The 14,055-nt window shown below is 37.3% G+C and overlaps 1 protein-coding gene across 1 annotated transcript in view; it reads left to right on the plus strand.

Annotated features, from left to right (window-relative positions):
- LOC149848665 (5'-3' exoribonuclease 3-like) overlaps nt 1-14,055 on the plus strand; it is a 68,389-nt gene that overhangs the window by 26,441 nt on the left and 27,893 nt on the right. The window contains exons 11-15 of the mRNA XM_090004969.1: nt 4,750-4,806; nt 4,883-5,026; nt 5,203-5,298; nt 5,412-5,507; nt 6,474-6,544. Of these exons, the coding sequence (XP_089861095.1) occupies nt 4,750-4,806; nt 4,883-5,026; nt 5,203-5,298; nt 5,412-5,507; nt 6,474-6,544 (464 nt within the window). The remainder of the gene's footprint in view (nt 1-4,749; nt 4,807-4,882; nt 5,027-5,202; nt 5,299-5,411; nt 5,508-6,473; nt 6,545-14,055) is intronic.

Here is a 14,055-nt window from a genome sequence, read left to right on the forward strand (position 1 = left end):
ATAATTTACAACAGGGGGATCAAACCTTGGCTCAGTATTATGCATCAGTAAAAGCGGCGTTTGAAAGGCTCAATGCTCACAGGCCTCTCTGTTGTTCGAAGCAGAAGGATCATCAAGAACAAACTATGGTTGCTCGGTTTCTTACAGGCTTATCTTCAGAATTCTCTGTTGCAAAAGTCCAAATGCTGACTGGATCAGATGTTCCTACTCTTGCTGATGCATACAATCGTTTGAGTAAACTTGCGGTTTCTCTTCCACAATCTCAGCCTGTGACTCAGTCATCTGCTCTAGTTGTCTCATCTGGTTATGGGCGTGGAAATCTTCAGAATATCAGAGAACGAGGTCGTGGACGAGGTATTGGAGGCAGAAAGCTTCAATGTACATTCTGTGGAAAATCTGGACATTTAGAAGATCGTTGTTGGGATAAGCATGGCCGGCCAACCTCCTCTTCATCAAAGTCATATGCTCCTAAAGCAAATGTTACTACTCACGAGGCAACAAAGGTACAGGAAAATATCTCCGCAAGTGACAGTAGTATCACTTTCAATCGTGCTGAATATGATGAGCTGATAGCTCTTCGTCCTTTGAGTTTCACCCCTCCTGTAGCTGGTGTTGCCTATTCAACCGAAAATCATCTTCATCCGACTGACAGTAAGTGGATTATTGACTCTGGTGCATCCAGACATTTATGTGGGAATTCAAGTGTTTTTTCAGATATAAAGGATATTAATGCTCATCGAGGAGTCTCATTAGCCGATGGGAGTTCCTCCCCGGTTGTTGGTCAGGGAAATATTTCTATATCCTCCTCATTACAGTTGAAAAATGTTCTTCATGCTCCAAACTTTCCTCAAAGTTTACTCTTTGTTAGTTGCTTTATAAGAGAACAAAACTGTAGAGTTATATTTGATCCGATGGATTGTCATTTTTAGGATTTGCTGACGGGGAAGAAGATTGGTGGAGGCTATGAAGAAAATGGAGTTTACTACCTACATCATCCAATGGGTAATGTTCATGCTGCAGTGGAACACTCATTCAGTCCAGTTCAGTGGCATCGTCGTCTTGGTCATCCTTCATTGTCAAAGCTTCGTTCGGTCTTTCCTCAAATTCCTTCCACCACATCATTTCAGTGTGAAGCATGTCAGTTGGGAAAGCATCATCGAAGTTCGTTCCCTTCAAGTCATAGTCAGTCTAGTAATAAAGTTTTTGAACTTCTTATGGGGTCTTAGTAAGATTCCTACTAGGACTCAGTGTCGTTACTATCTTGTTATTATTGATGATTTCTCTAAGTTGTCATGGGTGTTTTTGATAAAGGAACGATCTGAAGTTTCAAGTATTATCAAATCCTTAATTCTTGAAATAAAAACTCAGTTTGAATCTATTGTCAAGATTGTTCGCACTGATAATGCTCTCGAGTTTAAATCAAAAAATCTGTTACAATTTTACCAAGATCATGGCATCCAACCCCAAACTTCCTGTGCCTATTCATCTCAACAAAATGGGGTGGCTAAGCGAAAACATCGTCTCCTGCTTGATGTTGCCAGAACCATTATGATTCAATCCAATGTTCCTGCGTCATACTGGGGTGATGCGATTACCACTGCTTGTTATCTGATCAACCGCATGCCTTCGTCTTCTGTGGGTGATCTAATTCCATTACATATCCTAAAACCCAATACCCCACTCTTCTCCTTCTCGCCCAAAATATTTGGATGTGTTTGTTTTGTACACAAATTTGGTCCTGACCGTGATAAATTAGTTGCTCAAGCTACAAAATGCATATTTATAGGTTATCCAAAAAACCAAAAGGGATATCGATGTTATGATCCTATTTCTCGCCGAGAGTATGTCAGTGCGGATATATCTTTCTTGGAATCCACTCCATATTACTCTAGTACCAGTTCTCCGCTGCAGGATGATCCAGCTGAGTCTTTTCCATTACCTATACCCCCTTTTCCTTTGGAATCCGTTCCCTCATTACCGAACCAAACTTCATCCTCTTCCAGATTTCATAATCCTCCATTGGTATATGTGCGTAGAGCTCCACCTCCTCAAGCGCCTTCATCTTCTTCTTCCCCTGAGGTAAGTACTACTGACAATAGTGATCTTCATGATGATGATAACAGGCCTATTGCTCTACGAAAGGGGACACGACAATGTACCTTATATCCCATATCTCATTTTGTCTCCGATGCCAGAATTGGAAATCAGATGAAGTCTTTTATTTCAGTCGTATCTGCTGAAACTATTCCTCTGCACTATCAACAGGCAGAGCTTGATCATCACTGGAAGCTGGCTATGCAAGAAGAAATTGATGCTTTAGTATCTCAGCATACATGGGATCTAGTTGATCCCCCAGCAGATGCTGACATTGTTGAATGTAAATGGGTATATACCATCAAGTACAAATATGATGGCTCTATTGAAAGGTACAAGGCCAGATTAGTAGCAAAAGGGTATACTCAGACATATGGTATAGATTTCTTTGAAACCTTTTCTCCTGTTGCACGGATGGGTACCATTCGTCTTGTTCTCTCAATAGCTGTTCAGCATGGTTGGAGCTTGTACCAATTAGATATGAAAAATGCATTTCTATATGGGGATCTATCTGAGACTGTTTACATGCAACAACCTCCAGGATTCGAGGTTGAGGGGGAGTGTCAGAAGGTGTGTAGATTGAGAAAGGCGATTTATGGCTTGAAACAAAGTCCTCATGCATGGTTTCAAAAGTTGTTTGAAGTGATGTCACACTTTGCTTTAATAGGTCAGCAGCAGATCATACACTATTTATAAAGACAACTAGCTCTGGCATAGTTGTTATGGTGGTATGTGTGGATGACATCATTCTTACAGGAGATGATGTGAAACCTATTGAAGCCACAAAGGCTCATCTTCAAAAACACTTTGTTACAAAAGACCTTGGTTCACTCAGGTATTTTCTGGGTATAGAAGTTACCAGGAGCCGTGAAAGGGTGGTTTTGTCTCAACGGAAGTATGTTCTTGACTTATTAAAGGAAACGAGAATGTTGGGAGCTAAACCAACAAATATTCCCATGGACCATAAAGTTCAGTTGTTTGAAGAAGGGTCAAAACCGGTTGATAGCAAAAGCTATCGCTCCCTAGTAGGGAAACTACTGTATGTAACTGTGACCAGGCCGGATATTGCTTTAGCAGTAAGCAAAGTTAGTCAGTTTATAGACAAACCAACTGAGGTACACTGGAACGCAGTTATTATGATTCTCAGATATCTAAAATCTTCTTCTGGAAAAGGGGTTATTGTTCAGGAAAGGTGGAACTCTGGAGATAGTGGCCTATTCTGATGCCGACTATGCAGGATCTGTAGTGGATAGAAAATCTACCACAAGATTCTGTGTGTTTCTGGGAGACAACTTGATTTCTTGGAGAAGTAAGAAACAAAATGTGGTTTCTAGGTCGAGTGCAGAATCAGAATATCGGGCTATGGCCCAAACAGTTGCTGAATTGATGTGGGTTCGTTCTGTTCTTCATGATCTTCAGGTGAAGGTTTCCTCTCCTATGACCATGATGTGCGATAACAAAGCTACAACATATATAACGAACAATCCTGTATTTCATGAGAGAACAAAGCACATTGAGGTTGATTGCCACTATGTAAGAGATATGGTTCAAGCTGGTCATATCACTACCAAATATCTAAAGTCGGAAGACCAAGTTGCAGATATGTTTACAAAACCTCTTGCTAGACCAAATTTCTCAAAATGTTGTGACAAGCTGAGCATGATTGATATCTATGCTCCAGCTTGAGGGGGAGTGTTGAATATAGGTGGTTTTAAGTTAAGTCCTTTTATATTAGAGGTTTTTTTGAAATTCTGTTTTTATATTGGGCTTAGATTTAATTATTCCTTTTTGCCTCTCTCTATTTAATAATAGAGAGAAGCCCTAAGAAAAGTTAACGAGTTATTTTTCTGCCGCCGTCCCTCTCTCTCTCTCTCCCTTTCTCTCCTCTCTCTCTTTCTCTTTCTCTCTCCTTCTAGGGTTCGGTGCATCTCTGCTATTCTTGAACACTTCACGCACATGATTAATCCTGCTTTGATACCATGATAAATTTCCTTATGAACTAACGTGATCTGTTGAAGGTATGAGAAAAGTAAGGGGAGAGGAGAGGGGTTTCAGAAATCGGCAGCCACTGTTAACCTGGTAGCTGCAGTAATGCTTCATTAGTCTTAATAGGGTTACAATAATCTTTTACAAGGATTACATTAGAATACAAAGGAAATAAAACTAGTGATTGGATATGGATCCTTTATCGGATCCATATCCATACCATATCCAATCCATATTCCATATTCTAATACTAACCAAGGCATGATTTTGAATATCAAGTGCAAAAGCTAGGCCTAAACCTATATATCCTGTCTGCTAAGCTTGAAGAAATCTGGCTCTTCCATCCTTCTAGTTCTAGATGGAGTCCCCAGAGAACTGTTTAGTTCAGTCGGCCCATTAGATTTACCGCATGAAGTGTATCTAGTTGCTGTCAAGATATTTAAAGAGGTCATGAGTTCATTCATGCAAAAATAGAAGAAATTCAGAAGCAAAACAATTTCATAGTTTATATGGTTGAATTACATATGGATCTCCGCATGATATTATACTCTTGATAATTGTACTTACCAGATAGCTACATGTCTAGAAATGAGTTCAAAAATGTATTCTCAAGGATCTGTTTTACAAGTAACTGAAAATAGAACTAAACCTCTTGCTTGTTATATGCAGAATCTGATTGCAAAAATCATGCGACGAAAGTCAGAAGAAGATGATCTTGATTATGAGGTTAGAACCAAAGTATCCTATGTCTACGAGCTTAGTAGTTTGCATTTGCTAAATTGTGGAATTACTTTGCTTTCAGCTAGAAGAATCAAAGACGGAAATTGTTAATGGTATTTCAAAAGTATGTATAAGCGGAAAAAGTTACATGACCTGTAAGTGGGAAGTCACTGCAGAGGCAACAAAGATGCCTGTTGATGAAACTTTTGACATGCATGAATCTGATGTATGTTTCACTATAAAACCCTAACCATTGAATGCAAGCTAGTATTTATTCATTTTTATGCTTCTCTAATTCAGCAGTCTTTTGTTTCTTCGTGCTTGCGCTTCACAGTTTCTGTAAAGATATTGCAATCCCAAAGTTGTGCCTTGTAACTTGCATAGTGATTCTCTGTTCTCCAGGCCTATGAGAACATGAAGGAGTTGTCTGCGATGCTCAAAGAGTTAATTCACAAAAGATCTGATCTATACAGTGATGACTATTTAAGCAATGATAAAGTTTGTATACCGTGTTGCATTTTCTGTTGCTCCAGGGACTTTATAATGCTGAATGCTATTGCACTTATTCTTTTATCCATGTATTGTGGTTGTGACTCACTTTTACACCATAGATACGCTTGGGCATGCATGGTTGGAAACAAAGATATTATGAGCACAAATTCAATGCAAAGGGGTCTGATGAAGTGGAAAAGATACGAAAAGAGCTTGTGAGTATTAAGTGAACTGTGTCTGGCTACTGTATCTGAAACTTTTATCAATTTACAGTACTGTTCCAGTCAAACTGTTTTTTGTTGCTGTAATTTGTTCTTGTCCTGGTTTCCTGATGGCAGTATTGATATAAATTTGTGGCTTACATAATAGTTGAATATTGGGATTAAGCATTAAAGAGTATAGGTATTAAACTATTGCCTTGAGTGTTGCCAGATATTTAACCTTGGCACATTACATCCAAAACCCTTAACTTTCCTTTTGTCGGACCTCGTTTGAGTCTTTGATAAACTTTGTTTTGTCCTCTGCCCAAGTTACCCACACCATTGGAGTAAGAAGAGAGAATTGTGATCATGTTTGAAGTCTTCTCTGAGAAAAGGAACAATGAGCATGGATTAGTCATCAACAGTAAAAACAAAAATATTATAGTTTGGTTGATGCATTGATTTGCTATTTGACAAGACAGAGCATTTGAGATGCAATGTCATTTTAGCATGTTGGACATTTTTTGAGATGATAATTGAGCGGCCAAGTTTGGTTAGTACATGAATTGATTCTCGAGAAGCCAGGGTAAGCAGCTCTGGTTCTCTTGATTTGGCAGGAATCCACCAGAGAAAATAAATAAATAAATAAATAGATAAATGAATAAATGAAGGGGAACTCTACTTGCATATTGATTGGAGTACAGAATCCATGATAAATCATAAATACGTGTGTCTAGATCGATAGCTTTATATCAGCTAAACGGGTTGGATGTTCAATATTAGGTGAGAGATGTTGGTTCATTTCATCCATATAATACTTGTGTTAAAGTATACTTCCAAAAGGTTTTGTTCATTGAAACAATTAGAAACTGCTTGTTGTATACACTCAAGACAGCTCTCTTATTTCCAATTTAGTTATTGAATTTCCATCATGTGTCTGTTGATTATTCATTGTCTTTGGATGTTAATTTCATTATATAGGTAAGAAGCTATACAGAAGGATTATTTTTTGTCATGCATTACTACTATGCAGGCGTCTGCTCCTGGAGCTGGTGAGACTTCTTAGCTGTTAAACATTTTAAGTTCTTATTGCTTCATTAATGTGTTTTTCTGATAATTGCATATGATGGCTAGAAACTTGGTAACATTTAGTATCATCTGCACTCTTACCTTTCTTTTGTTTAATGTTTTTGCTATCATGTTTTTTAGTGTTTCTAATATGGTATACATTGTAATTAATGTAATAACCCTGTTTTTGTGGACTGTTATGAACCATGTCAGTACCTAAAATATTAATTGTCACTTATTGTCATTTAGTTTTTCAAATTGATGATAAAGCAAAAACAACAGATTCCAATTGCTTCTTCTGGTCTTGTTCACTGTGTAAAAATTAAGAAACACTTTTTTCCTTCTGTTCGAAGTTCAGAATGAAATACATAAATCTCGGTAAGGTCAGCACTGGTCAGGGACCTGTGTGAATGAGTTCAATGGAGTGTTTCTCTCTCTAAGGAGAAATAATGTTAAGCAAATCTGTTTTATTTGAAAAATAATGGTACATTTGTTGTCAGTCTTGATTTACGTATTGCTGCAAATAAGACAAGAACAGTATGATAGTTGATGTAATCAGAATTTAATTTTCTTGAGTAGGCCCATGCTTCTGCTACCATCAAAGCTCATCAAACTTAGAACATAGTGCTTATTGGGCTGCTAGACACTTCATATCTTCTCCAGTCTTCTAACTATCTTCTAATGAAACAATTCTTGATTTTATTTTCTCCTGAACCTGTTAATATATATATATATATATATATATATTATAATAAATTGCCGGATAGAGGCATTTTTGTCTTTTTACATGTAATAATAGTTGTTTATTAGAAACAATTATTTTATTTCTTTTCTTATTTTTCCTTTTTCTGTTTACTTTTATATTTTCATTTTTATGCATTCTCCCCCCCCCCCCCCTCCCTTCCTTCCACTCTTCATGGAGTCGTTGGGAGCTCCCCAATGACTCTATGAAAGGGGGAGCTCCCAATGGTCGTTCTCTCATTTTGTGTATAAATAGCGGTGCAACTCCGACATGTAAATCATTCATTTTTCCCCTCACTATTCAATAATATTCATTTTTGTTAGCCTTTGGCATTGTCCCTTAGTAGACTTTTGTGTGTCCTTGAGTGCTTGTCTATTTTCTTTGTAATTGCCCATTATTGGACTTTTATGTGCTTTGCACTTTGTTATTTGTTATTTGTAATTCTACATACTTTGTTACATGGTATTCCATTGGGTTATCTTGGTCTTGAAAGTATTTCTTGTGGTGATTGAAGGTCGTTACAAAGGAGCATGAATCAAGAGTGGGTCTCTCTTTAAACTTAATGGATCCAACTACTTGATGCGGGCATTGGCTATGAAAATTCATCTTAAAGGAAAGAAACTTTGGGGTTTTTGTTAGAAAATGACATTGAATGCAATAGGTTAAAAAAAGAACCGATAAATACACACATAAAGTGTAAATACACAAACCCACTAAGAGGTAACCCAATGCACATTAAGTGCAAAGTGCAAACTCATAAACCCACAAGGGGGTGGAGCCAAAAGGGATAGAAAGAATGAATCTTCATTAAGGGAGAGGGTAAAAACCCTTGAACATTTACAATGGGGCAAGACCCCTATTTATAAGCCACTAGGAGACCTTGGAAGGGGCTCTAGTAGTTGTTGGAGGGGTCCAACGACTAGATGTTGGACCCCATTCCAAGGTTGACTAAAGTCAACCAAAAGAAAAGTAAAATAAGAAAAGAAAAAAAAGAAAAAGTAATTACAGTCATATTCATAATTATGAATATGCGCAAAAAATGGAAAATGATCAGAATGCCCCTTAGGGCTTACAATTAAGGAAATATATATTTATATATATGTAAGTAGATACATATACATATATACATTATGTGTGTGTATATATATATATATATATATATATATATATATATATATATTAAAAGATATAATTTAACACCTCCCTCAAACTTTGCATGAGAGAACAATAGGTTTAAATAATACAAGAGGAAGAATCTCAAGTCTTCAAGAGTCTTTAGTAAAGATGCCATTGAAATTTGCAAATGTCTTCCTCCAATTGATCTTAACAGTGAGCTCCCTTAAGCATTTTTTTGGACAATCTTTATAATATATCAGGATTATTCCTTCATCTGATCTTGAAGAACCTAAAAAACAAAACGGGATGCTCAAAGTATACAAGAAAATATATTTGCTTTAAAACTAGGTAATATTTTTCATCTCGTAAACATATGATTTAATGTGCAAAAGCAAAGTAATGATGCACGTGTGCCTAAAAAATATGGAATGCAAGATTGAATCATACACTAATTTAGTGTTTAAATAAGTCTCCTACTGAGCAACTTTCAAGAATGTATACTTGAAAATAAGCAAAAGTGAGAAGATTTCAATAAGTGCCTAAGAATAGTAGCCATTATGCTTAATGCATTCACATGGTCTAATAGTGGACAAGCAACCCACAATGGGGAATAATGAAATAGCCCACTAAGGGACAATACAAAAGGCCTTGAAAGGCAAAAAATATATGAATCTTTGAGTGAGGTTTTCAAAAGCCATAGCCATTATGGGCATGTGCATACTATATCATGTAACTAAAATAAGTCATTAATGGACATGTATCAATCACATTTCAATCAAGTATATTACTTGAGCTTACAAGAGGCAAAAAAACAAGTGTTATTGAATAGAGCAATTATCTTGAAGGAGATTTTACAAAGGAAATGCTTAAGGGATAAAAGAAAAGGTATGAACCTTACACCGGAACAAAGTGTAAAAACACATGCAAGTCCACTTATGGGACAAAGATATATCCTTAGATACACAAGAACACGTGCACATACAAATTGTGCTATAAAACATGAACATGAGTTAAAAAATCTCATAGGCAAATGAAAACCAAATTACACATTCCCATAAATATGGATTTTTTTACAAGCAATCACCTCATTAGACCTTCAAAATCAATAAATCAAGTGTATAAGCGACTAGAACAAGAACATAAATATAATGTCACTAAAGGGCCAAGTATAAACACCCCTTGTTTATATATAATGATACTTGAAGTGAGTGTATCAGCGACTAGAGCAAGATTACAACAACCAACTATGGGCTGAAAGTCACACACAAAAGTGTGAACAAACATCTCTTGTCTACATATAATGATACTCAAAATAAAGTATGTTCACCGACTAGAACAAGAGTACAAAGCCAACCATAGGCTAAAACACACACGAAGGTGTGACAAAACATCTTTTGTCTACATAAAATGACACTTGAAACAAGTGTATCATCTACTAAATCAAGAGAACAAAGCCAACAATGGGCTAAAAACACACACGAAGGTGTAAACAACATTTCTTGTCTATATAAGGTGACACTTAGATAGGAGGCATAGAAGGAGAAAGCCAATTGTGGTAAGAAGACTTGTAATGACAAACACTAATGCAAATAAAATTGACAATTTTAAACATATTTCGAAACACTATGGTTTCAAAAACAATATATATCCATCACAGGTACTCAAAATAAAGAGCATTCATATTAAAATTAATGGCCAAAGAGAAACCGAGTGATACCACATATTCATAATCAGAGAACATAAAAGAGTTTGTTTGAGTCAAACCACATGTGACAACCAAAACTAACCTAAACTGAGGTGCCCATAACTCACCTTAACAAACATCTCTGATATAACAATAATACGGCAAAAAAGGGATCAGATAACAACCTGTGATGGACAACATAAGTGCCATAAGGGCAAAGAATACTCTTAAAAGGACATTCTTTTAAGTACGCAATGCCATGTGAAAGAACCATTTTGGGATAATACAAGAATCAAGTTTTAACAATGCAATTATATACATACCAAATGATACTAGATGCAATTTTATGCAACATAAGGTGTCGACTGACAACAATCTTGAATGAGCAAATAATAGATTTAGACCAATATAGCCACTCTTAATAAAGGTGAAGTTTGAAAGACTCATGAAAAACCATGAAAGGAAGTGAAGTCCCCAATTAAAATTTTAAATGATGCTCACAACCAATCTCCTTACAATAAGGATGAAAAACTCACAAAGAGCATATTAACTCACACTTAAGAACCACTAGGGTTCACACACAAAATTCTCAAGAGAGATTCCAAATGAAAAAGTGAAGAATATATTTCATACAAGTGGGACAAAACCCACACTAAAAGGATTAATAAGTTTATAGACTTGTTGTAACCGTACGACATAAAATTGCACTAAGGCAAACTTATAGGTTTCTTAATGCATAGTAAACCTCATTATATAACTTAAGAAGTTAGAACTAACTCATAATTTTGAAAGTTTTTCATCTTGTACCTGTATTGAGAGAGAGAGAGAGAGAGAGAGAGAGAGAGAGAGAGAAGAACCCAAAGTAGCGATTCCGGCGGTCACGATTTCTTCGTTCAGAAATCGTGACCTAATCGTTGTATTAATATACTTAAGTTTACATTGTGGTTCGGGTCTGGTGTAATATCCGAACCCGGATACAAGTGAAAATACAGAGGACTTATACATGAATGTATCGGGTCTGGTACAAGATCCAGACTCGATACACTGTTCACCTTTTTCACCCCCCCCTCAAGTTGATCATGGTTATGGACCATGAACAACTTGCCTTTAAGCATCCAAAAACGATTCTTTGTTAACCCTTTCGTAAATAGGTCTGCAACTTGTCTTTCAGTATTGACAAACTTAGGCTCAATCTTTTTTTTTTCAACTTTCTGTCTCACGAAGTGTTGGTCAATCTCGATGTGCTTAGCACGACTGTGATGTACTTGATTGAATGACATGTTTACAGCACTTTGGTTGTCACATAGCAAGATAGTGTGGGAGATTTTTTCTCCTACTTCGGCAGTAGCAGCAACCATAGATCTATACTCAGCCTCAGTACTTGATCTAGTGATAGCCTTTTGTTTTCTACTGCTCCAAGAGACTAAATTTCTTCCAATGAAGGCACAATATCCTGATGTAGATCTTCGTTCATCAGGATCTCCTGCCCAGTCTGCATCACAATATACAGTGGGTTTGTGCTCATCTTTGCCATGTGACTGTGGTGAGTATATCAATCCATCCCCAATAGTCCCTTTCAGATATCTAAGGATCCTTTTGGCGGCTTCCATATGTCCAGTACGTGGCGCATGCATAAATTGAGACACTTGATCGACTGAATAAACAATATCAGGCCTGGTGAATGTGAGGTATTGTAACATACCTATTATGCTTCGATACCTAGTGGGGTCATCACACAGATCTCCATCATGAGCGCTAAGTTTTTGATGAAGCACACTCGGAGTTCTCAGAGGTTTGCAGTCTTTCATGCCTGCCTTGCTGAGAACATCTACGGTGTACTTGTGTTGAGCGAGTGTCAAGCCATGAGCCTGATTATCAACTTCTACACCAAGAAAATAGCGTAGAGCTCCAAGATCTTTCATTTTGAACCTCTGACCTAGTAAGTCTTTTACTTCTTGGATGTAGGCCGTAGAGTTTCTTGAGATAACAATATCATCGACATAAATTAATAACAGAGTGGTCACAGTCTGACTTCTAAAAATAAACAATGAGTGGTCCAGCATGGAATGTGAAAATCCATGTTTCTGAATCTCTAGTGAGAAGCTATCAAACCAAGAGCGAGATGCTTGCTTCATACCATAGATAGCTCTTTTTAACCTGCACACATGAGTTTTACAATTTTGTTCTTGATATCCAGGGTTGCTCCATGTACACTTCCTCCTTCAAGTCCCCATGCAAGAAAGCATTTTTAACATCAAGCTGACTCAACTTCCATCTATGTTCAACAGCCAGAGAAATAATAATTCGAATGGTTCCCATTCTTACAACCGGACTAAAAGTCTCATCATAATCTTGCCCTGCTTCTTGAGTGAATTCTTTTGCCACGAGCCTTGCCTTGTATCGTTCGATGGTTCCATCTGGCTTGTACTTTATCTTGTAGACCCATTTACATCCGACAACATTTTTGTCAGGTGGTCTGGGAACAACTTCTCAGGTTCCACATTCATGCAAGGCTTGCATTTCATCATTCATGGCTTCTACCCACTTGGTAGAAGTGGCTGCCTGGTAGTATATGGTGGGCTCATCTTCCTTATTGAGAGCTGTTAAAAAAGTTGAAGATCCAAAGAAAAGTTGTTATAGCTAACCCACCTGTCAATGGGTGTCAATGGGATGTCGTATGCGGTTTGATTTTCTGACCTCAAGAGTATGAGAAGGAGTCAGATTGCTGACTGAGACATGATCTGAATGGCTTGATGTTGTCGGTTTTTGTCTAGAATAGACAATGCCTTTATATCTGCCCGGTACTTTCTCTGAATTCTGTGGCCCCGATGTCTCAGTGTTCTCAGACATCTCTTCTTCTTGCTGCACGCAATCTGATGAACATGCTTCATTGGAGCAAGCAAAAAGTTCTGAACTCAACCAAAGATAGTAAACTTCAGATGGTGTATTCGTTGCATCAGCTCTGTCATCAAAATTTTGTTCAATAAAGACAACATTTCTTGAGATTCTGATACGTTTGTTGGTGGGATCAAAACACCTATATCCTTTGTAGTCATCTGCCTATTCTACAAACCTACACTTCTGGGCCTTGTCTTAAAACTTGTTTCTTAGGGACCAATCAATATGCACATAGCAAACACATCAAAAAACACACAGATCATGATAACTAGGATGAGCTCCAAAGAGACAGTGATAAGGAGACTTATTTTCTAGAACGACCATGGGCAATCTATTTATCACATGCACGGCAGAATGAAAAGCTTTTGTCCATAGGTTGATGGGAAGATTACTGTCATGAAGCATACTCATGGCACTTTCAACGATATGTCTATGTTTTCGTTCAGCAATCCCATTTTGTTGAGGGGTGTGAGGGTAAGACACCCTTCTTCTTATTCCATTATTTCGAAGAAAAGAAATAAAATCACGGGATGAGAATTCCCTACCTCCATCACATTGAAAAAATTAAATGGACTCAAAAAATTGATTTTTGACCAAGGAAAGGAAATTTTGAAACAAAGAGAAGACTTCTGACTTATTTTTTATGAAATATATCAAAGTGTATCGAGAATAACTATCAACAAAGATTAGATAATATTTGCTTCTAGACACAAAGACAATTGGGGTAGGTCCCCACACATCAGAACAAATAATCTCAAAAGGTTTTGAAGCTCTTTTATTAATAGAATGGAAAGGCAGTACATGACTCTTGCATGAAAGACAACTAGAACATTTATGACTGCTCTCATTCCCATTAAGACTTTCTTTTGAAATGAGATTATTAGAAACAAGTTTCTCAATAAAATGACTCCCATAATGTCCTAACCAGGGTTACCGGAAGCGCCTAGCTAAAAGGGGAAGCGCACTTCCCCGAAGCGTGCTTCGGAAGCGCGAAACGTCGCGCTTCCCCGAAGCGTGCTTCGGAAGCGCGAAACGTCGTGCTTCCGAAGCGTGGG

Source organism: Nuphar pumila, chromosome 1, assembly GCF_984573655.1.
Source record: "Nuphar pumila chromosome 1, dmNupPumi1.hap1.1, whole genome shotgun sequence".
Classification (NCBI taxonomy): Eukaryota; Viridiplantae; Streptophyta; class Magnoliopsida; order Nymphaeales; family Nymphaeaceae; genus Nuphar; species Nuphar pumila.